General features: G+C 37.1%; 1 protein-coding gene across 3 annotated transcripts in view; it reads right to left on the bottom strand.

Annotated features, from left to right (window-relative positions):
• ELAPOR2 (endosome-lysosome associated apoptosis and autophagy regulator family member 2) overlaps positions 1–25642 on the bottom strand; it is a 171613-nt gene that overhangs the window by 19997 nt on the left and 125974 nt on the right. For all 3 annotated transcript variants that reach the window (XM_077857148.1, XM_077857149.1, XM_077857147.1), the window contains exons 11-18: positions 20119–20209; positions 19326–19428; positions 16420–16557; positions 14361–14624; positions 13472–13645; positions 11261–11450; positions 9904–10000; positions 9154–9255 (exon numbers count right to left, since the gene is read on the bottom strand). In XM_077857148.1, coding sequence (XP_077713274.1) covers positions 9154–9255; positions 9904–10000; positions 11261–11450; positions 13472–13645; positions 14361–14624; positions 16420–16557; positions 19326–19428; positions 20119–20209 — 1159 coding nt within the window. The remainder of the gene's footprint in view (positions 1–9153; positions 9256–9903; positions 10001–11260; positions 11451–13471; positions 13646–14360; positions 14625–16419; positions 16558–19325; positions 19429–20118; positions 20210–25642) is intronic.

Here is a 25642-nt window from a genome sequence, read left to right as displayed (position 1 = left end):
GGAAAAAGATACAGCTGCTTTGGAACAAGCTGGCAGTTCCTCAGATCATTAAAAAGAGTTACCACATGATCTAGTAATTCTACTTTTAGATGAAAATCCAAGAGAAATAAAAACATATGTCCACATAAAAACTTGTACATCAATGTCCATAGGAGCATTACTCATAAGAGCCAAAAGGTGGAAACAACTCAAATGTCCACCAGCAGACAAAGAGATAAACACAATGTGCTATAACCATTCAGTGGAATATTACTAGGCAATAAAAAAGAAACATAGAACTGATACAACTTGGATGAACCTTGAAAATACACTAAGTAGAAGAAGCCAATCTTCTACTAATATATAGAATATAAATTTTCTGCTAATATATAGAATCTTCTACATATAAAATATAAATTCTATATATATTCAATACATTAAATGATGCTATTTTTATGAAAGCCCAGAATAAGAAAATCTATAGAAATAGTAAGTTAATGGTTGCTTGGGCTTGAAAGAGAACTAAGGTGATAGCTAAAGGGCATAGGGTTTCTTTTTAAGGTGATTAAAAGCTCTTAAAAATGACTGTAGTAAAAAAAAAAAAATGACTGTAGTAAAAAAAAAATGACTGTAGTGATGGTTGCACATATCTATGAATATACTGATAACCACTGGCTTGTCTGTTTTAAGTGAGGCAAAGTATATGGCATGTGAATTATACCTCTACAAAGCTATTTTCTAAAAATTTAAAGGAGAGGCATAGATACAGAAAAAAAAAGCTCTAGGAAGACTTCTTGGTGGAAGGGATGCCGAAGACACGTCTAAAATATCCAGTAACAGAAGACAAAGGAAGAAAGCAAGGTAATGCCTGCTGGAGGGATAAAATGATAGAGAAACTGGAAGGGATTTACAAGCTGGTCATTATCAGAAAAGCTTCAAGAGCAGGGCAGTGAGTGGCGCTAGGCATACAGGTAGGACCTAGGTGGTAGAAAGGAGAAGCCATATCTGTCAGAAAGAATGTACTTAGGCAATGGTTCCAGGAACAGAATGATGAAGAGGACCATGGTCTAGAGGGTTAGGGGCAGGGGGGAAGAGTGGTGGAGAAACGGGAGAACAAAATTGCCTAAAGCATAAAAACAAACAAAACAACTATCAGGTCAACAAACAGCTCAGTGACGCAAATGACTCTGCAAACCTAGGTTTCCTCAGCCTGTATGTGACTTCTTTTAAGAGGTGGTGACCAACACCACTTGATGACCACAGATGGCGCACAGATGTAGGTGCAGGATCACACTGTACCAGGCGAGCCTGAATGGAGATTTTTGAAACTCTACCTCCTGGTGCATGGGCATGGCTCAAAAATTAAACTGCTGTTACTGTGTACAGAATCCTTATTGATTGAAGCAGGAAGCTATTTGAAAAAGTTCTGGTGGGAATGGCTGTTTTGTTCATGAATTCATTAAAACTAGGAGAATACTGTTCTCTTTATTCGTCTATTATACTTCCTTCCCTTAAGTTAAGCTGTGTAAATACAAGGCAGTATTCTAAAAACCTCCTTTAGACCTTAGCTGCTGCTGAGTACAGGTGTCCTGAAACACCTAGGGCAAAAAGAATAGACACAATAAAAGGGAAACCCCCAAAACATCCCTTTTTAAGTTTTAACTTCAGATGCCTTTCTGATGATATGCCATCTAAAACTATAATTTTCGGTCTACCAGTAGAGTAAAATTTCTTATTCTTAGTATCTATTCCAAGAGCATCCTATAATATGAACAGTAAAATTAAAGCCTACATGCCTAAAAATTGACTACATTTTTATATGACTCCTTCCAAATGTCTGCATGCTAACACTGGTAGGATGAAAATAAAAGCATAGTTCTCTGTCATGTGCTCAGAAACAGAGGCCCAGTACTGTTAGAGCTAAGAACAGTGATCAGTGAGGACTCTGGAAAAATGGCTTAACTCTTACCAGCCTTGACTTCTGTTTGTAAAAGGGAGTAAAGTATATTCAGACCAAGAGACCAAAAGAAATTTTTAAAAAAGTAAGTAGAATAGATGAAAACCATGCCACTTAAAAAGTTATCACTACTTCCCACCTTCCACATCAGTAAAACCAACTCAAAACTGCACCTTTGGAAAAAAGTTGGTTAACCAATTAGAAAAGCTCTTTGAGAACACAATTATTTGCATAACAATCAGTTGAAACTTTAAAGGTAATTAATTTTTTGATCATTTAGCAAAAATTACCAATATACTTTCCTGCACAATTCTCTCCTTCCCAAATTATTTTATCTTTCCAACACAGGGGCATTTTCAAGGGCAATGAAAATAAAATAAAAGAGTAAGTCTGGTAAAGTGAGGGAAAAAACCTCAATAAATAAAAAAAAAAGGGGGAAAATTAATTAAAGTTGCAAAAAGCTCTGAAGAGAAAACTCGGGTTACAATTCTGGCTGGACTTGCAAGAGATTCTGTATTTCTCCACGAAGGACTCAGCACGCCCCACCTTCCCACCCCTCCACTGTTTCATATTTGTAATTTAGTGGAAGTGAAATGTCTGTTTCACTGCTTTCACAGGGTGATTATAAAGGACAAAATGAGAGAACAATTTGGGAAAGTTTCAAGTGCTGCAAAATATAAAAGACTATTAACAATGCACATCACTTTCTAAAGAACTGGAAGAACTACAGAAATGGGGAGAAAAATCAAGACATTGATGTAACTTATAAAGCTGCCATTAAGTGTCAAAATACTGCAGTGATTCACTGCCTTTCCCTGGTAAACTTCGCTTTTTAAAATATACTCTTAGGTTAAGAGTAATTTAGTTTAGAATCAATTCTTTAATTCTTTTAACCCAATGAATCATTTAAAATGTGGAACATCCAAATTTGTTCTTTGTTATAAACTCGAGTTTCACAGTTTGAATCAGGCCTTTCCTATGAAATGACAAGGATGTAGGAAGCAGTACTAATTTCAATAGTGCTTTATAAAATGAAAATAGGAAACAAAAGGATGCAAGAGAAAAAAACACAAAAATATTTTCTTCTACTAAGAACAAAAAAGCCAGTATTAAGAGAGACAAACGCTTTCTTGCCAAATATGTAAAATCCTTTTCCCTTTGATGACCTGTATCAGCATCATCTTCATCCCTCCCTCATTGGCTTTTTAAAGGGGTCACTACTTGTACTGCTTTTATAATTTTTTATCTACAAGATCCCCCATAGAAACCAGCAAGTAGGTGTCTGAAGAGCAGTACATGACTCTTGGATAGTTTGGGAACACAAGGCTAGAGTTGCACAGGGTGACCCCGTGGCTGTGAATTCTAGAGAGAGAAACCACCATCAACTCAAAGGACAACCAAGTACACCCTAATGTGGTCTTATTGTTAATAAAGAAAACTTCCCAGTTTCCTTATTCTGCTTCTGGGATTGCCTTACCAATCAGGATAGCACTGGAAATGTGTAAGAATTCAGACAGATCTTTTTAAAAGTAATTTCTATCCCAGATTCTAAAATGGGATACATACTCTGGGAGTGGGGGGGAGTGGACTGAGCTATATGAGTTATTAGTATCCTCCTTTAAATGAATCATCTTACCTGAAGCAAGATCTCCTTGGTGCATACTATAAATTCATAGACAATAATCTTATTCTTATGAACAATTAATTACAACCCAATACTTAGTATTCTGTTAATGATCTGGATAGTTGATAAAGCAGGGTAAACTTGTTTTTGCCTAGATTATATCCAAACTCCAAAGTTAAAATAAGTTCATGTACAGGGATGCCTCAGTGGCTCAGCGGTTGGGCGTCTGCCTTTCGCTCAGGTTGTGATCCTGGGACCTGGGATCAAGTCCCATATCGGGCTCCTGCGAAGAACCTGCTTCTCCCTCTGCCTATGTCTCTGCCTCTCTCTCTTTCTGTGTCTCTCATGAATAAATAAATAAATCTTTAAAAAAAAAAAGTTCATGTAAATTGTCAGTATGTTTCTGACACTCTGGATCTTAAGAAATTGGGGGGAAAGGCTATAGTTTTAAGCATCTAGAACTTTTCTCATTTGTTGTCAGAGCACAATTGTTACTCGGATTCTTTCATGTGAGGCTTTTCTGGGTTTCTTGGGGTTTCCCAATCTCAGAGTTCGAAGACTGGCATCTTCTGGCATGGGTGATGCTCTCTGATCAGCTGCTGGTAACTCTTCTCGGCTTTGGCTTCTGAGAAATCTCAGCCTTTCTCTGCTGAGAAGGCCAATGGACAGAAAGCCTTCTTGTATGGAGTCCATAAAATGGCTTTGAATCTTGCTCCAATTTTGTTTGTCCTGAGGCTGAAGAGTATAAATCACCTGTGACTGAGTTTGAACATAAGATTTTTTTGACCCATACCTCTTAGATCCAGGGATATAAAATTCTACCAGTCTCCTGTGAAAATCCCCCTTTTTGAAGATTCTCCTTTGAGTTAATTACCAAAAACCAGAATCTGATCCAGGCCTATAGAAACTCCACTAGCTGGCACTCTTCAGTCCCTTTTATCTATAGATCTGCAAAATCTGTCAAAGTTTTATCATCCTTACTTCAAAATGGATCCTTAAACTTGATGAATGCTCTGTGATATTTTTATGCCATGTCCTAGGATTACTCATTAGTGTTGGAACTGTATAATTTTAAAAATCCCCTATCTGAATTTTTCCATTTCTTGATCATAATGGATTTTTACTTATGCTCATAGTGCTTTTATATGCCTCTTCACTGTTCATTGTTCTAGGAACACAGCTTTAATCTTTTAAATTCTATTGCCTTTGAATTTACCTTGTACAGATTTAGATATCTATTATCTGTCCATAAATGGTTCAGAGGAAAAAGAAAACAAGGAATCCATTTAACCAATCATTATCCTCTGGCTCTTACCAACTTAAAATGGATAAATTCTTTGGCTTCAACAGACCTCTCCCAAAGACCAAAGAAAACACTTAACATCCTCTAAGTCTGGTGATTTTGACGGAGAAAGTCTAAATCAGAGCCTGTGGAATAAAGCCCAGGCATGTTCAATATCTGAATGCTATCAGGACAGATCTCTGAGGCATCCCTTTTGTGAGATATAATATTCTCAGAGGCTATGGTTTTTCTTTCTTAATGGGCAGCAGCCCCCTGTCCACTTGGCCCTGAACCATCCACCAGCCTGACTCTCTGAAGCTGAGGCTACACTTAGGATAGAGATGAATGTGGATTTTGCAGGAGATCTTGACAAAAATAGTTTTAGACTAATTTATAAGCAGTTAAAGATAGTTATAAATTGAGAGAAAGAGAGAGAGGACAGTGATTTTTCCTCTAACTCACACCATTACTAAAGACAACCTCATTGGAGGAGGATGACTCATTTTTAGCAAGAAACCAATAACTTGCAGACCAATTGAGTTATCCCCCAGATACACAGGATGTTTGCTTCTTTTCTTAGTGTCTCTTTGTAAATCTCTTCCCATGAAGAATCACAGGGGAAGGTGGCAAGATGAAAACATGATGGTAAGAAAAGAACAATAGACATAGGGCATCATTCTACCTTGACCGTGCCTCCACAGCTACACAGCCTGGGTCCTCAGTGCTCCCCAACGTGTGAAGTCAATGGGTCTGACTCATGTCTCTCATGTGCTAGGACAGTTCCATTATCAGGGGAAAAAATGGTTCCTTTTGCCTATTTTCTAATAATGCCTTTTTATAACCTTTCCAATCACAGAGTTATCTCATGTATTTGAAAGAACACTTTGGACACAATGCTTAAGTCTATATTTTTCCTACTGAAAGAAGAACCTTAAGAAAAAAAGAAGAAGAAGAAGAACCTTAATTTTTCTAATCACCTGGGATCATGACTGGAGGTTTGGAAAATTTCTTAGGCAGAGGCTAGAGGGCAATCAGTTGAGGGCTATCAGCAGTCTATTTTGTGAGAAATTCACTCGCTGGCCAAGATATGAACTGCACCAGGTAATCCCCACAAGTCCACTCTGGCTCTCAGATTTCTTCTGCCACAGATATCATACTGCAAAGTTTTTACCTAAAATGTCTCACCCACACACCACCACCACCACCACTAGACACTTTGTGGAATTAGAAACCAACTGCATTTGCCAGACCAAACAGACAGGATTCAGTTTTCCAGTTGCAGACTAGTAGGCGGCCCTGTTAATTTCCTATTCCCTCTAAATTTCCTGAGATACATAGAGAACATACATTGCCCCTTTTCTCCTGTCCATCCACTCTCTGTTAAGACCTCCTCATTTTCCCAGGACTAAGGGTTTTGTGACATTTCACAGGGCTTCAGAGCCCCAACCAATATCACTACTACTCAAGTCTCCTTTGCCTAGTTTGCCAAGATGCTTGGCCAAGAGAGAATCCTCTGGGGGTGGCATCCCTTCCAAACTGCCAAAGTCTGCTTTCTGAGACTTTTTGGTCACAGCATAGGAGATTTTTCAAGGCAAGTGCCTGGTTAGCACCTTCCTCCCTCTTTGGGAGATCTCAAAGCTCCCCAACTCCACCCCCAAAATTGCAAAGTAAATCCTCTTCAAAAGTAGCCTGAGAAACCAGTGAGAAACATCTCCTTACTTTGAGTGGGAAATCTCTATTCAGCTCCAAAGCTAAAAAAAAATCTAATTACTTCAAAACAAGCTGCTGTTTCTCATGCTCTGATCCCAGAGCTCCCCCTTGTGACCCAATGGGGAACTGATTCAAGCAAGAACCGAAGGTTATTATTAGCATGCAAGGTTGTTGGGTTCAGGCAGTTCCCTAGAGCAGTGGTCCTCAAACCTCAACGGGCATCATCATTATATATAAAGTTATATCCAATATGAGTTCAGGGCTACATTGTAGGCTAAGACCAAGCTAATTTCAAGCTAACCGAAATGAGTTTTTCAGAAAACTGAAATGCAGAACAAAGTTTGAGAATTTGTCTAAGAAAAAAAAAAAAGAAAGAGAAAAAGAAAAAAGAGACACCAAGCCAAATCCCCAAAATACCAAAATGTGAATTAAGATTAGTAGTTCCACAGGGCACCTCAGTGGCTCAGTGGTTGAGCATCTGCTTTCAGTTCAGGGCGTGATCCCAGGGTCCGGGGATCAAGTCCCACATGGGGAGCCCGCTTCTCCCTCTGCCTGTGTCTGTGTCTCTGCCCCTCTCTCTGTGTCTCTCATTAACAAATAAATAAATCTTTTTAAAAAATTAGTAGGTCAAGAATTTTAATATGCATCACAATTGTATTGTGTTTTTTTAAATAATATTTTAAGTAATCTCTACCCTCAATGTGGGGCTCAAACTCACAACCCTGAGATCAAGATTCGCCAGCTCCACCAACTAACCCTCCAGGCGCCCCAGAATTGCCTTGTACTTTAGAAAAGTATTCCTCTGCTCAACACTCAAGAGATTCTTTTGGTTTCAGGAAAGATCTAGAAATTAATTTTAATTTATAAAGTAGAAACCCTGAAGTATTGTGCCACAGGTGATCTTGAGAAACCCTAGCAAAGACAGCTAAGTTCTGTAAGTAGAACAAACTGCTAGAGGTCAAAGGAAAACTTCTTTCCTTTCCTCACAAGGAAAAAAAAAATCAAGTTTCTAAATGTTATCATTTCACATCATGAGACTATTTTTTTTATTACCTTGAAAACCAGAACCCACCTTGGGAAAGTGAGAGTGATATACTTTGAAAAGGACAGACCTCATCTTTAGTCATATTATCTGCTTGAATCAGAGCCCTAGAGGCGGCTTTGGAAGCCATTCAGGGAGACTCCATGAAGCCAGACTCAGCCAGGTTAGCTGCTAAGTCTGAAAAAGGACATTGTAGGTGCTACCATAAATAGAAGAAGCATCTGAACACAAAGCTCTATGGTGGGATAGTAGGGAATAATTAAAGAAACCCTAAACACACCTTCTCATAAACAAAGTGTGGTTTTCTGCCTTGACTCTAGCTTGGATGCTGGCACAGGTATTCTCCACCACATGATGCTCTTAAGCCTCAGGCTCCTTCTCTCTCTTTCACTGATGTCTATTATCTTTTATTATGTTCTCCCCTCATCATATACTTTTCTCACCTTGAAAAGGTGAAAAGAAAAAATTAATCCTAAATCTATGAGAATCAGAGAAACACAGTTGGTGAGAGGTAAATATTGGTGTACTTTTATGACCCAAAGTAAATCCACAGTATTGTTACCACTGCAAATATTTTTAAGATGCCCAAGTAGTTGACACAATGCTTAGACCACTGATTTCCTATACTGCTGTGACATAAGCAGTATAGCTTAAAATTTCCCAAGGGTTATCATGAAACTATCAAAAACAAAGTCAATCATTTTATTTTTAAAAAATATACACTTTTGAAAGCTTGATGGAGAAAAACCCGCAAGTCAAACTGTGATCCAAAGGTACCTTAACTCTACACAAAGATTACAAATAATCTACATACAGAACAATGAATAAGTGTAAAAAATGAAAATCAGCAGACATTTAAGTGTCACTTACACCAAGAAAGCAGTAGGTATGTTGACAGTTTGTAGTCCACGAAATTGCTTATGTTCTCCTAGTGTTCCCACCCAAGTGGACTTTATTAGTCAGACTGAGATTGTGGAGAGCTGTTGCCTCAATGCCAGCAGGGTAAATGAACGGTATTATGTATTCAGCAGATCAGACTCTACTTTGGTGATTCTGGCACCATTGTCAGAACATGGAGGAGTTTGAAAGGGAGCATGCAAATTATCTACCCAGGCCCCTTTGATCTTACAGAGAAAGAAACCATGATTCAGTGGATAGATTACTTCCATCTAGATCACCCAAGTAGTTCACTGTTGATGAAGAACTATAAGCCAGGTTATATATAACCCAGCTTTTAATGGAATTGGGTCTAAACAGAATGAATAAATATAATGATATAAACACAATAATTATATAATACTTAAATAATTTTCAAGACAATTAGACACTCAGACAAACAGGATGAGAATATGTCATTGAGGAGACTGGGAAGTAATGAGATTGGCAAAGACCTATTCTTAAGAGATGTTCAGCACATCCCCACCACAAAAATCGACATATTCTGTTCTCTTTATGCTTTGCATTCATAGAGAGTATGTTTTAAAATAGTAAGATTTTGGAGAGTTTTGCTTCTTCACAATAAATACAAATGTGAAATAATCACATAGTAATAAGAATACCTGGGGACTGAAATCACTCCTGCTCCTGGCTTAGTAGGATTGCACCTCATTTTCACAGCAGTTGACCGGCCATTAACACAAGACGTTGTAGTTGTAGAAGACCTATTGCAGGGCAAATGTCATTTTACAGAACAGACGGGACACAAATCACAAAGACATAAATATCCTGTGTATAACTGTTCCCACACTCTATGCAACAATGAAAAAGAAAAACGTGTCCAAGTTCACTAATTTGGAATTTTAATGCAAACTGAGCTCATTTACTTTCACTGCCTAGGAAAAGTTAACTATTTTCTCAGATAAAGTGCTAAGCTATTATCAAAGTGTTTAGTCAAGTTACCATAATCATAATCAAAGTCATAATAAAAAAAATTTTTCAAAGAGAGATAAGTTGTATCTACTTTTGCTGATGTTGAGATGTGTGAATTACAAATACTGCCTGGAAAAGGAAGTAGAGTCTAATATATATATATATAAAATATATGTATATAATATAGATAAAATATATAGAAAAACAGGAGCAGATAAAATAAAAACAGAAAAATATATATAATCAGAAAAAGATATATATTTATACATATCAGAACTTATGTAACACTTACAAAATAGTTCACATTTCCTACTTTATACTAAGTCTTCTATTTAAGAACCAATCACTGAGTATCTATGAAGTATATGCTACTATGCTAGGCACCCTGAGGAGACATTGTTTTGACTAAAATAGTCAAGAGAAGCAACATCTTCACTTACTTATAAAAGAAATGCACATCTGGTATTTGGCTAGGGGGAACTGGGAACATATCTTCTTTTATATTAATATTTTGCAATGTAGTTTCAACTGTCACTCCTAGATGACAATAAAAAGAAGCTATTAAGAAATATCGAAAAATTAGGTTTATTTAGTCTCTGTGTATCTGAATATAAACAGCTTTATTCTGATACTGTCATTTGACCAGAAATATTTTATTAAATCCTTGTATTCATGGTAAGATGAGGAACCATTCTAAATTCTATAGAATGAAAAAGAGTCTACTCCCTAGCTCTGTAATTTTGCTTAAGTCATTTCACATCCCTGGGTCTTATGTCCTAATTCTATAAAATGCATGAAATAATTGAGATGATCTCTGAAGCCCCTTCCAGCTCTAACATTTCAACATCCTAACATTATTTAAATTCTCAGCTTCTGATGAGTTTTGTGGCACAAGCTGGGCTATTCTGTTAATACAGCTTTTCAATAAATACAGACATATATGAGAAAATAAAAATCCTTGTGCCCAATAATTTCCAGAAAGTAACTCCAAAGTTTGCTTAATCTAAAAGTCAGGCATTTTTCCCATCCCTTGGAGGCAAAATGACAGCAGAACCAAAATGCAAATGATAACAGCAACCTCTCCTGATGGAGCATTGTGAGGCTGAGCACAAGCTTAGTAACTGACCTTGGTGCTGAAAACTAAAACTAAAATTAAAATTAAATTCCTCTGGGGTCAATACAATTGGTCCTCAAATCTGCTATACATTAGAATCACCTAAGAAACTTTTTAATTGTCATACTGTTATCTGTTCTATCACCATTCCAAAGGTTCTAATGAACTTGATCCCTAAAAACCACTAAGAGGTCATTCTTGAAACTAACCTATGCCTTCTAGTCCACAAAGATAAAAAGGACAGATAGGGAATAAAGCTCAGTACATTCACCTTTGTTAAATGTTACCAGCTTACTTTCGATATGAGAAAAGATGATGAAAAGTGATGGTAGATATTATGATTTAGATTTATACAATATTTACTATTCTTTTGTTTATAGTTTTGGTTTCAAAACTTACTTGCTTCTTAAGCTCCTAGAGAATTTGATGAAAAGTACAGACTCTCAAAAAAAAAATCTTATCACATATGAGTTAACGCATAAATTCAGAAGATGCTTGCACTCACTTAGAATGATCAATAGATCTCAACTGTAGGGGCTTTTTAACCATGTTTCAAAGTGATGATTTAGAATTACCTGTGGCCTTCATCAGTTATGGCAAACACCAACACAATGACAAGTTATTAGTACTGTAATTTTAGAATAACTGCATGCATTGCAATATAGAAACCAAATGAAGTTTACCTAGAAATGTATCTGCCAGAATGATGGACTGTGACGATAAGGCTGCTCGGAAACCCTTACTTTCAGAAGGAATAATAGTTGACTGGCATATATATGCTCCTACCAAATTTGTGTAATCATCTGACCCTGCCACCATTTCCTTTATTGTGAAGTCAGTTATATTGTTGGTACAGAGAGCCATCTTCTTCCCCTAGGAAAACAAAATCATAAAGAGGTTTCACAGAAGAGTCAGTCTCTACATTAGATCTCAAAGAGCTCGTGACTCAAATACAGCAGTGGCTGTCTCCTCATTGCAGAGATTCTGCTTTAAATGATATGGTGTGAGGCCCAGGCACTGGCATTTTTTTTTAAAAAAGCTCTTGAGGAATTCCAGTGTTTAGCAAGGGTTGTATGTCATTTAAGTTATAATGAATATAGAAATTCAAGACTGCACTGCTCCTCCAACTACAAGCATCATTTGTGCTGGATGAAAGCCATCTAACTTAAGGAACTAAATGCTCTCCATGAAACCTTCAATTCATAGGATAACAAAGCATTCAAAGAGACCAGATAACTCCTGGTGAAGGTGTTAATGTCAAAGAAAAAATACTTGCTCTCCCTTCTCCTTTATTGGTCTATTGTGGCAGAAAGGTAATGTGAAGCCTGAAGAAGAAAACATAAAAGTCATATTGCAGCAAAATCCTAGGACACCATCTAAATTCTTAATAGTTGGTCATTGCAAGTGTCTTTATTCACCTACTCATTTTCAATGATGTGTAACTATTCAAATACACAAGAAGTTGAAGGGAATATGGGAGTTTACTTTTTAAATCATTTAGTCAGTTAGATTATATAATTTATAAAAACTGGAAGACTGCATAAATATATGATAGTCCAACTGCTAACAACTATAGCTTTATAATTTCTATGAAGGAATGTATAAAGGGAAAAACGAAGATGATTTTATTGGTCTTATATGTAGAGTGAGCACATATGGGCACAAAGAAAAGAACAAGATTTATCTTTCTTAATGCATCCAGCAGTCCAAACTTACAAAATTTTCTCCCTCCACTAAGCCTTCTCATTGTAATACAGGTACAATATATTATTACTAAGCTTAAATTAAATCGTTGAAGCCAAGAAGAAAACAATGGAAAAGATCAGAGAGAAACTATTGAGGAAAGAAAGAGGAAAACAATAAAAGGAAAGGAATGAGAATAAAAAGGAAAGGAAGAGAAAGAGGACAGAAAAGATGAGGGGACAGAGGGAAGGCATAAGGACAAAAAAAATGTAATACATAATGAATTTCATTCACTGCTCTACTCAGTATTAGCAGAATAGGTATTTAATATTTGATTACTGAATGAATGAACTGAGTGCCTAACCAATTGAGCGGGTTAGATCACTTCCTGTAAAATCAGAACATGACAAATACTACACCATGTAAAATTTATAGATATTTTTGAATAAGAATGTCTGTGGTCATCAGATCTCTTTTTATTTCATTGGCACAGCATCTCATAATGAAGACCATTGTAAATATTGGAGTTAATATGGAAAGAAATATGGAGGAAATGCCTTATTACATTTTCAGCTTTGCTAATGGTGTATATACATACTTTCCAGCCCTAACCTCATAGATTTATAAAAATATTGGGCATATAGTCCTGTAACTCTTCCCATTACCAGCATTAATTAAGGTTCTGCTTCTTCCCACAGAAAAATTAGATGCCATTATTTATTAGCAGACACCACCTGATCAGCTACATTTGTCCCGTTTACCTCTTTTTTTTTTTTTTTTTTTTTTGGACAAACTTTCTCACAGAAGTATTTTTCTTTTAAAAACAGAAAATGGACAATATTAAGAACAGTAAAACTTTCTCAAACCAAAACTGCCTGCCTAAAAAATAGGTAGGATTGACAGCCTAAACCACTACAACAAAAATGAAAGATCCTTAAAGTACCTACACCCTAACTCCTAGCTCTGGGATTTAATTGGCTGGATAAGTACTTTATCCACCTACTTTCTGGGTAGAAAACCAGAAAAGGCTTAGCCCTGCTGGAGAATGCTAACATGCTAGGAAGCAACACAAGATTTAAGTAATCACAGCTCAGTTTCTGACATTTGATTGTTAGTTTCCAAAGGGATTTTATTGGGTCATCAACAGAGAAAATATCAACTCAATCAAAGCTGAAATACAGCTCCATCTCATTTTGACAGCCAGAACTCACCTCATGCCCACATAAACTAATATTGAAGAAATGGAAGTATTTGGTTCCTTTGGAGGTAAAGCTGGGTCCATTCATTAATGAGCCCACACTGCTGAGGTTGCTGAAGTCATAGTGCAAACTCTGATTTTCTTTTTCATGGTGGAAAAAGCAGTCACTATAGCAAACTGAGTGGTCCTTTGATTAAAGATTAAGAAATAAAAAAATATACAGCAGAAAAGAAAGTATTAGCCTTGATGAAAAATGTGTTTCAGAAAAGGTTATAGGCTTAAAAACTCAGTAATTTTGTCTTAGTTATATTTTATCACATAAATATAGAGAATTTCCAAACACTAACTAGATTTTCTGGGGCAGAGTTCAGAAAAATCAGCATTTTAAAAAAATAAGTAAGTTATTCTAAGACCAGTTTCTTGTAGAAAGGTATTTTAATAAATAGCCAAAAGTCCCTGCTATGCCAGTTTTAACAGACAATAAAACCACTTTTTTCTTCATCCATAATATAGCAGCAATCTTCGTCCTTAATATATTTTAAGATATACTTGCTGATCTCCATATATTCATATGTACAACATACAGAAGTAGTTCACTCACTCTACCTTAACAGAATAAACAATAATCAATTTTAGTATTTTTGGAAAGCATTCTTATTTGGGTGCTTTTCTTAATATGTTAAGTTCCTAGTTCCCCCAGGAACTAGGGCTTTCATGGCTCATATTAAGTTTTTAAGTGCTTAGTAACTGTAAGAGGAGAGAAAACAAGAAAAAGAATGAAAAGGCAATTTCTAAATGGAACTAGCAACCTTGTAGTTCCTGGAAAAACATTAAAAGGATCTTGTGAGTTTCTTTGTTAAAGTGTGCTTTCCGAGGGATATCTGAAACACACACTCACTTACCTGAGTGCTTCTACTCCCAGGCCCACATGGAATACAAGCCTCCTTGCCATAGACCTGATGTATGGACAGGTATGTGTCTGGTGGACACTCCTTGCACTGGTTGGTTTCTTTCTCAATGTAGTGGCCTGGGGGGCAGGGGACACACGATGAGCCCGACTGTTCAGAACCGAGGGCACAGGCACGGCATGAAGACGCCACCCCATCAACTGCATTAGTGGCAGTGATAGAATAAATCTTCACCATGTCATTGATGAACCGTCTATTCTAAAAAGAGAGCAAAAAGTAATGACCTCTGCCTTGAGACTTAGTTGTACAACCAGATTGTTTTGTGCTGATATCACCAAAATAACTAAGCAGAGTGTTCCAGCCTAACAGTTTATAATCAATAACAGATTAATATTATTTCTTCTTAGTTCTTTTAAAAAACAAATCTTAACACTAAGAGCTAATTTCCATAGCAATGGAGTTCCAGGAGTTTAGCCACAATCACTAAGAGATCTGTGATAATTGGTACAAACTCAGGCATATTTTATGTTAGCAGTGTAGCAAGTAGTAAAGCCTTGGATGAGGGATTAGTCTTGAAAGACCAGGACTCTGGTCCTTACCAAACACTAACTGTGATGCCATCACACCACCCCTTTGGGCCTTCTTCTCCCTTTCCAGTACTCTCTTTAACGTATGTACAGATTTCTACTAAAAGGAAGCATAGTAGGGAGCAAAACCCTGGATCTTTCTATAATTTTCCTTCTTGTGACAATGGGTCAAGTAAGATCTAGTTTTCACCAGGCAGTGGGTACTACTTTATCAGTACAGAGCAGAGCTACCCTACTTAATGTTTTTTGTCTGAGTAAAGACAACAGGAACATGAGGAAGCATTCCACAGCACATTCATGCCCCATGTGATCATAACCCAAACACTCGTCAAGAACAATCAGAATCAAGTAACATCTGGGAATGGTTCCCCAATGAAAGCCTGAAGAGAAAAGAGAAAATGTTCTGCATTTGCCACCACAGCTCTAAGTGGTTTACCTTATTTTCACCTTGGCAAGGTCCTGTCTATGGAGATTCACAAAAATAACAGTCCTGCTACTATTGAAACATACAATGGAACTTATTTAGGGGAGGATTAAGCTCTACTCTCGTTGGGACAGTAAAAGAAAATAAATAATTCTGTGTGTTAACCCAATTGTGTGTATATACATGCTCTCCAGGTTATAAAAGGAGATATTGCCACGATTAAATAATAAATCAATACCAGTTAATGGCTCCAGGACAAATGTCAGATCATTCACAAAAAGAAGAAGATGGTCACCAGCCTTCTCAAAGTCTTAGAAAGCTTTAAAAATGTGTTTTTAAATAACTACAAGATTAGATTTTCTCTCTCTTAAGCTTTCAGCAAATATATCTGTTTAGCATAAGAACAATCCAAAGACACATTGTGTTATTTCATTTCATACATTACTACTCTCAAAAAACATATATACCATTTTTATACAAACCCACTCCATAACCAACTGCTACTCAGGCATCAAAAAAATGAAATCTTGCCATTTGCAAGGACATCGATGGAACTAGAGGATATTATGCTAAGTGAAATAAGTCAATCAGAGAAAGGCAATTATCATATGATCTCACTCATATGTAGAATTTAAGAAACAAAACAGAGGATCATAGGGGAAGAGAGGAAAAAATAAAACAAGATGAAATCAGAGAGGGAGACAAGCCATAAGAGACTCTTAATCATAACAAACTGGGTGTTGCTGGAAGGGTGGGGGAATGGGTTAACTGGGTGATGAACATTAAGGAGGTCACATGATGTAATGAGCACTGAGTATTATATAAGACCGATGAATCATTGAACTCTACCTCTACCAATAATACATTATATGTTAATTTAAGTAAAAATTTTAAAAAGACAAATCCACTCCATAACCAAATGATTGATCCCACGTTAATAAAACTAAGTCTTTTCCTCCAAGAGATTTGAGTGATCATTTTGTACAAATTTTCATTGGAAGCATCATCTTTGTATTAAAGAAAAAAAGTGCTTGGAACTTACATCTTGACCCTGATTCGTTCTCTGGAATGCCCACGTAAATGTAAATGTTGCATTCTTGAAGATGATGTGGGTATAAGCTTGTTTTTCTTTGGTTCCACCCCATGATTCCACCACATTGGTACTTTTTCTATTAATATCCTAATATACGGTAGAAAAATATAACAAAAAAATACAAACTCAGTATTAATATATGTGTATACATTACAAATATGTGTCTTTACTTGGACCCCTGTAGGGTCAGTGAATATTTATCTGCAGAGCACGGAACCCTAGAACCCTCAAAACTTCCCTTGAAGTCTACACAAGCACTCACTAGCTTAGTAGTTACAATTTTTCCACCATACTGTCAATATAACCTGAAAGAGGTCTCAAATTATAATAGGTTTAAGGATGTGTGTGTGTGTGTGTCTGTGTGCATGTGACCCTAGTTGAGGAAATACACTTTGAAGGGAAAACATAATTCCTCAAACTTCTCACAGTAAACTTCTAGGATTCTCACAGAATAGCAAGGTTTTCCATGTGTGCCTTGAGAGATTCTGATAGGCAACTCTTGCACAGGAATTCTAAGTTCCTCCTGAATTATACTTGCAACTTCCAGGCTTCCCTAACTTAACATTAACATTACCCAGAATTTTAAGTCCATAGAATCTTCTTCTGCTTAAACCTGAATTCCAAAGGAATTTGTCTAATATTTTATTTCTGATTTCCTTAGCTAAATTTAAGATTTAGACTATCCTACAAATGTGTTACATTGCAACCAATATGCTGTCATTAATGTGATTAGAAAGCAAATAAACTAAGTCAACCAAATAATGTAATATGCATCTAACTAATTTGAAATGAAAACCAAAGCTATCCTTGAATTTTCTAATTGGTGGTCCTTGCAGAAACCCTAACAGATGTCTTAGAAATTTGGATGGGCTTCTGTTACGTTATCTAGGATGTGGACAATATGGTGGTATGAGCTCAAGATATATTTATTTCTTTCTATGATATAAACATAGGAATCAAATATTATATAGTAATCAAATATGCTGTAAAGAGATGTGTCTTGAGTTCACACCACAGACCGGAATAACAGATTGTGCTTATCATACATTACAGAATTCCCCACATCACCAAATGACCAAACCACCAGACGCACCACTTCCTAAAAGAAGCTCATAATAGACAGACGGTGCTCTGTTAAACATCATCTTTCTAGATGTTTATTCCAATAATAAATGGAATGCATTGCATTACTGCAAATAATACCATCTTACCTTGGTAATACATCTAAGATTGATTTACGAAAATAAATAACTGATCCTTACCCTCAGGAGTGCCTGGTCAAGTGAGAGACAAAAGCAGCAATACAGTCACATAATTAAATCAGTTTTCTTAAAGAATTTTAGGAGCACAATGGACAAAGTGGCTAATTTTACTTAAAGGATTAAGAGAATGCTTCCCAGAAAAGGTGAAGTTTGAGCAGCCCTTGAATTATGAGTAGGAGTTCACCAGACCAAAGAGCAAAAGGAAGAATGCCATTCTGGCTTAGAGTACCAAGGCATGAGAACTAAAGTATGGGGTGTTTCTCTAACAAATTCAGGGACTCTAAAGAGGTGTGAGCAATATGGTAGACGTGGTAAACAGAAGCTAGGCAAAGAGTACAAAAAGCCATACTGATGCCATGCTAAGAAATTTTAGGTATATTCAGAGGCAACTGGTTCTCAAATCTTAGTTGATGTTAGAACCACACTCATGGCTGGCTAAAATACAGGTATCTCAGCCCTAGAGCTTCTTATGAAGACTAGAAGAGGGCTCAGGAATCTACATTTGCAACTAATTCTCAGATGGTGCTGGTCCCAGGAACAAACTTTAATAGCCACTGCTATAGGCAGTAACAAGCCAGCAAGGGGAAGGAGGCAGATTTGTTGTGGATGCCTCCACTATTGTTTTTAGGTTTATAAAGATAATTTTGGGGGCAGCATATATGAGAGAGAATTTAGACAAAAAGAATACAAATAATGGGAGTGTGGACCTCAGCAATGACACAGAGTTTGAAAAAGAACCAACAGATTACAGAAACAAGGAGGCAGAGCTGGGAATTGATGATTTATTGGTTATTTGTGGTGTATTAAATGGATGTGTTAAGATTATTCACAATTTTCTTTTACTATGACAAAGTCCTTTTTTTGGAAGAAAATAGTCTGCCTTCCTTTAAGCTGGTAGTAATCACAAATAAATATTTAAATCTTCATTGAACTTGTATATCTGGAGGAAACGTAATAGATTGCTAACTACTAAAAGACTATGGGGAAAAAGTAAAAACAATGTCTATGAAGTCACTACTTACAGTGCTAAAATCATAGGCAGCAACCTTCTAATACCCACATGAGGTCTTAATAAATTTTGTATTGCTACTTTTCTCAAGCTAAGAGTTCAAATGCATAGGGCATCTAGAAAAAAATGGGCAAAATTATGACATGCACATGGTAAAGTCCTTTGTCCACATTTATGAAATTTAACAGTGAAGTCTTCTCTCTTCCCAGTGCCCTATCCCCCCATTATTTTCTATCCTCACTTATTAATATAGCTTCTTCCCTCCTGCTGGTTTGAACTACACAATGGTTATTAGAGGAGAATTTTCACTGTGCTGGTGACATATCTTTATGAAGCAGTTTTTACCAGACTGATAGTCACCCAAATCCCTTTGCTCAGACCTCCCCCATGAGGAACACAAGCTTTCCTTGTGGGCTGTACTGCACATTTCTTAATGACTTCTTTAGTTTTTTTTTTTAATTTTTTGAAGGACCTACAAATGGAAGAAAAATGGCATTTTTATCCCAACTTGCATGAATGAATGGACCCTTGAAAGAAAATGTTAAGCTTAGAAACCCGCCTTTGAAAGCCCCTCTTTCACTTACCACCATGAAATACAGAACACAGTCAGCTGAACAGAGGGTCTCAAAGACAAATGTTATTCTTCCCAGTTCAGAACCCATGGCTCCAGTCATAGATGTTGGTGGCCTATTTGACAGATTAAAATTACAATACTTATAATATATCTAAATATAGTATTGAACAAAATTAAGTCACTTTTTCCATTAAGCAGAAAGCCATGCTCTCCTCTTCCCCTAATCAATGGCTCCCCACAGCCACAACTTCTTCCTTACTCAATCTCTGCATGCCCAGACCATCCCAGTAAGGAGTCTACACAATCATGGTAATATGCTTGAATCTCCTGCGGTAAATATTACCATCTATCCTAAAGCAAGAAAAATATGACTATTTTTCACTTCAACTTCAACATAGGAAACTGAAGCAAAAAGTGATTTAAAGAGTTGTAACATACTACTTTTCAGGTAAAATTGAGACAAAACTACATTTATCAACCAAAAGATACTCCTCCAAACAACTTGGACAAAGACCTTTTCATTAAAAGCATACAAGAATCATGGTTATTATAATATTTGGATAGAATTATTGTTAAAAACTTTCAAGCTTCATCTAAGTAATATATGACTAATAGTTACAGTTTCTCAATCACCAATTCTACAGATATTCTTAAATGTAATACATTATCCTACAACAGCCTGTTATTTGGTAAGTCCATCACAACATAACCATATTTATGCAGGCAGTCCTACTTCATCTATTTCTATAGGGACACAGGCATGAGGATTCTTACAGAAAGGAATCAGAATTGGTTTTCCTTACTTAAATCCGGGGATATGCAAGTTTAAGATCAGGTAATCATTATCTGAACCTCCAGCCCCACTCTGGATATGATCTCCAGCCACCTCCCAACCTGGAAATGAGATAAGGCATCTTTATCAGTAAAAATCCCATTGCTCTTTAGGGTAAAAAAAAAAAAAAAAAAAAAAAAAGGTATTAGTGTTTGTGTTCAAAGTTAGAAAAACTCCAAAATAATTCCCTATGTTTATACTGCAGTTGCAAATTGCATGCAGAGGTAGACTCCTAATATCATAAAGGCATTCCATATGATTCCCCAGAAAGAGTCAAATAATACATATTTTTACACAAAAGTTATTTAATAGAAAAACTAACAACAGTTTTCTCAATTGGGCTTTTTCTTTAAACTACAACAGATGGTCTTTATTCATTCTAATAAATTAAGATGGAAAATCTTAGTCTTCAGGTAACCAAGGGAAACTAGAAATTTTAAATTACTTAATGAAGATTTAGAGTCCAGAGTTCTTTCCTATAGTTTGCTGTTCCCTAATTTACAACTCCTGTTCTGCATTCATTCACTTATTTATTAACTCAAGTGGCATTCACTGAGTGCCATGAATCATAATATGCTCTAAGGTTAGAAAGACAAGACTGGGTGTCCCCTCACTGAGGAGTCAGTAGAATATAACAGAGAGAAGCACATGCTAACAACTGTCAAGAGAATGCGGAGGCAGAGCTGCACATAGAAGGTGATGGGAAGTCTATTCCCTGCACAGAAACAATAAACATATCATAGACTGAAATGGTCACATTAAATGAAAAAGGACAAGTATCCCCCACATGCCATTATTTATTTGTTTTATATAAATATAAATATTTATATTTATTATTAAAATTTTGAAACTACAAAAAAAAATTTTTGAAACTACAGAAAAAATTAAATATGACAAGTATACTTTTAATCCCATCACCCAGAATAAAACCACTGCTAACATTTTGAGGAGTTTCTTTTTACTAACTTTGGATAAACAGGTTTTAACATCATTGAGGTCTTATTACTGACATTTTGTGTCATGGCCTTATATGTTAACACTATTGCATATGTATTTGTATGCATAAATACTTAAACATATTCATGACTTAATAGTTTATCATGTAGACAGATATAATTAATACCCATAATTTGCCAGATCACACTATTGGACTTCCCTCCTTTGACCACACATCCAGTTTAACCATTTGGATTATTTTTACCCTTTAGGTTCTAAAAATGACACTGCAATAATAAATCTATTTTTTGTAAAGCTTTTCTATATTTTTTTTAGAAAAGAATCCTGAAAGAATTATCAGGTAAAATAAAAATATTTTTAAACTGTGTTTTGTGCTATTATGGTGATTTGGAAAGCAATGTGTGTCAGGGAGGAATATTTATTAATGGTAAAACTAAATGAAAAGAAATGAAGCAATTCATACTTCCCTGAAACTTCCCACTTCCAAGTGATAGGCTCTTAACATTTCAATGTATTTCTTTTCAATTTTATCTAGTGTACACTTTAGCATACCATAGATTTTTTTTAAAAGATTTTATTTATTTATTCATAGAGACACAGAGAAAGAGAGAGGGGCAGAGGCACAGGCAGAGGGAGAAGCAGGTTCCATGCAGGGAGCCTGACGTGGGACTCGATCCAGGGTCCCCAGGATCAAACCTGGGCTGCAGGCAGCGCTAAACCACTGCGCCACCGGGGCTGTCCCATACCATAGATTTTAATGCATACTCTATATTCTGATTTTTTCATTTAGCACTGTCCTCTAATTTTTCTCATTAAAATCAGATTACATTTTCCCATTAAAAACCCTTACTACAGGGGATCCCTAGGTGGCTCAGCAGTTTGGCGCCTGCCTTTGGCCCAGGGCGCGATCCCAGAGTCCCGGAATTGAGTCCCACGTCAGGCTCCCAGCATGGAGCCTGGTTCTCCCTCCTCCTGTATCTCTGCCTCTCTTTCTCTCTATGTCTATCATAAATAAATAAGTAAATCTTTAAAAAAAAAAACAACCCTTACTACATCTAATTTTAATGATTTAACAATGTTACATGCTTACATTATAATTTTATTTAATCATATCCCATTATTGAAAATGTAGTTTGCTTTCTCCTAATTAACACTAAAGTTAACGTATTTTTCCACAATTTCATTCTTCACATTTTTACATTGTTTCCCTGCTACAAATTCCCAGAAATGAAATAAATGGGTTGGAGAAGAGGAACATTCAAAATTCTAGAAACACTGTCAAATTGTTTTCCACATGACTGCCATTTTTAATGCTTGCATAACATTTCTTCTTCTAGGGCAGTGTAACTTTCATAAAGACAATCGTTTGCTGGATATTTAGACTATTTTAACTCCTGTTATCACAGATAATGCTTAGTGACCATCTTTATGTGTAAACAGTAACTTGTCTCCAACTATGAGCAACTTTTAGGCAAACTTTTGATACGTGAAGATTTATTTCTGTGTATCTGTTCTGCAATTTTGTACAATTCAAACTGAGAACACGTGAATCTCCCAAGTACTCCAAGTAACACAGTTAAGCTGGTCAAAGCACATCCACTTGAACCCCATGACTAGATGACTACTCATGACATAGCTGTTACTGGGTCTCTCACTTTGGCCCCCATTCTTCTCAGTGCTATTCCTCTCAGAGCTGGATACTCAACTGTCCAGGCAGAAAAATATACATCACATGGGGGAAGGGGCAAGACGGCAGAAGAGTAGGGGTCCTCAACTCACCTATCCCTGCAGACTTACCTAGATAACTTTCAAAACATTCTGAACACCTATGAATTCAGTCTGAGATTTAAAGAGAGAGCAGCTGGGATTCTACAGAGAGAAAAGTTTTAGCTTCTAACAAGGTAGGAAGGTGAAAAAAAAAAAAAAGAATAAAGTGGGGGAGGGGAACCATGAGTAGCCAGGCTAAAGCTAAGCAGTGAGAACCTCTAGGACAGGAAAGTCCAGCCCTGGAGAAGTGGGAACTTTAAAAATCCGTGCCAGAGTTTTCCCTGACAGGAAAAGTGCTTAGCAGAGAAATCGGGCAGACTCACAGGAGGGGCAGTAAAGCCTCAAGATTCCCAGAGTCACTATAAGAGGATGGGCACCCAGAGGAAAGCTCACTGTAAACAGCGGTCTGATATTGGTAAAGGGCTGGAGAGCCACAGCCCTCCAGGGCATTTAGGAGAAGCCAGTCGGTTAGGCAGGCCAGCTCTGGAGCTGCCTTTACCCTAGAGCCTGGCAATGGATGGAGGTGGCTGTGCCCCACTCCCTTCAGGAGAGGCAGTCCCTGGGAACATGGGTGCATTAGCACAGGACCCCAGATCCCAGGGCGCACAAGCAGACAAAGCCAGCGATCCTGCACTCCCCCGGAACAGGTGGAAGCGGGGAGGGCACAGGACAGCAAGAACTCTCCTGCCGCTGGGCACCCGGCAAACTGTGCAGATTAGTGCACCCAGGCCTGCCCCCAGAAGCATCTAGGCCATTGCGGACTGAGAGACTGTGATTAGTTACTCATGGGGAGCTTGACTCCAGAGTAGGAAATCTAGCCACTGCCATAGTTGTCTTTCCTCTTTGTTCCACCTTGTGCCTGGGAGGGGTGGGGCCACCAGGGAACAAAGGCCTCACAGGATAAACAGCTCACACTGAGCCCAGCGCCTGGCAGGGGGCAGGGCATCTCCGCCCAGGTACAGACACCTGAGAACCAGTGCAGCAGACCCCACCCCCAGAAGAACTACTGGAAGAACAAGGGAAGAGGAAGATTACTGACCAAGTAGCACTGGAAAGCTCCAGGACTGAGAGAAAATAGTATACAGAAGAATTCACCACAAAAGAAAGAACTGAAAACAGTACCCTCTGCCATAGTTATAGAATTTGGAATTCAATACAATGTCAGAATTCAATTCAGAAGTACAACTATAAAGCTACTGGTGGCTCTAGAAAAAAGCATAAAGGACTCTAGAGACTTCATTACTGCAGAATTGAGATCTAATCAGGCCAAATTTAAAAATAGATTAAATGAGATACAATCCAAACTAGATGTTCTAATTGCTAGGGTTAATGAGGTAGAAGAAAGAGTGAGTGACATCGAAGACAAGTTGATAGTAAGTAAGGAGACTGAGGAAAAAAGAAAAAATAATTAAGAGCTCACAAGGAAAGGCTTAGGGAAATAAATGATAGCTTGAGAAGGAAGAATATACGTCTAATTGGGATTCCAGAAGAGGCTGAGAGAGAGAGAGGACCACAAAGTATATTTGAACAAATCATAGCTGAGAACTTCCCAAATCTGGGGAAGGAAACAGGTATTCAGATCTAAGAGACAGAGAGGACCCCCACAAAAATCAATAAAAACCATTCAATACCGTGACATTTAATAGTGAAACTGGCAAATTTCAAAGATAAAGAGAAGATCCTTAAAGCAGCAAGAGACAAGAAATCCCTAACTTATATAGGGAGAAATACCAGATTAACAGCAAACCTATCCACAGAGACCTGGCAGGCCAGAAAAGGCTGGCAGGATATATTCAGGGTCCTAAATGAGAAGAACATGCAGCCAAGAATACTTTATCCAGCAAGGCTGTAATTCAGAATAGAAGGAGAGATAAAGAGCTTCTAGGATAGGCAGAAACTGAAAGAACATGTACCACCAAGCTGGCTCTGCAAGAAATATTAAGGAGGACCCTGTAAAAGAAAGAGGGAGCCCAAAGAAACAATCCACAAAAATAGGGACTGAATAGGTAATACGATAACACTACATTCATATCTTTCAATGGTTACTCTGCACATGAATGGGCTAAATGATCCCATCGAAAGATGCAGGGTATCCGACTGGATACAAAAGCAAGACCCATCTATTTGCTGTCTACAAGAGACTCATGTTAGACCTAAGGACACCTCCAGCCTGAAAATGAATGGGTGGAGAACCATTTACCATTCAAATGATCCTCAAAAGAAAGCTGGGGTAGCCATCCTTATAGCAGATAAATTAAGGTTTATACCAAAGACTGTAGTAAGAGATGAAGAGGGACACTATATCATACTTAAAGGGACTATCCAACAAGAATACCTAACAATCATGAATATTTATGTCCTAAATGTGGGAGCTGCCAAATATATCAATCAATTAATAACCAAAGTAAAGAGATACTTAGATAATAATACACTAATAGAAGACTTCAACATGGCACTTTCAGCAAATGACAGGTATTCCAAGCAGAACATCACCAAAGAAACAAGGGGCTTAAATGATAAACTGGACCAAACAGATTTCACAGATATATACAGAACTTTCCATCTTAATACAACTGAATACACATTCTTCTCAAGTGCACATGGAACTTTCTCCAGAATAGACCACATACTGGGTCACAAATCAGGTCTCAACTGATACCAAAAGACTGAGATTGTCCCATGCATATTTTCAGACCACAATGCTCCGTAACTAGAACTCAATCATAAAAAGAAATTTGGAAGAAACTCAAACACATGGAGGTTAAAGAGCA

The sequence above is a fragment of the Canis aureus genome, chromosome 18 (assembly GCF_053574225.1).
Source record: "Canis aureus isolate CA01 chromosome 18, VMU_Caureus_v.1.0, whole genome shotgun sequence".
In the NCBI taxonomy this organism is placed as follows: domain Eukaryota; kingdom Metazoa; phylum Chordata; class Mammalia; order Carnivora; family Canidae; genus Canis; species Canis aureus.
Note: the sequence above shows the minus strand (reverse complement) of the source record. Positions and strands in the feature narration are given on the sequence as shown.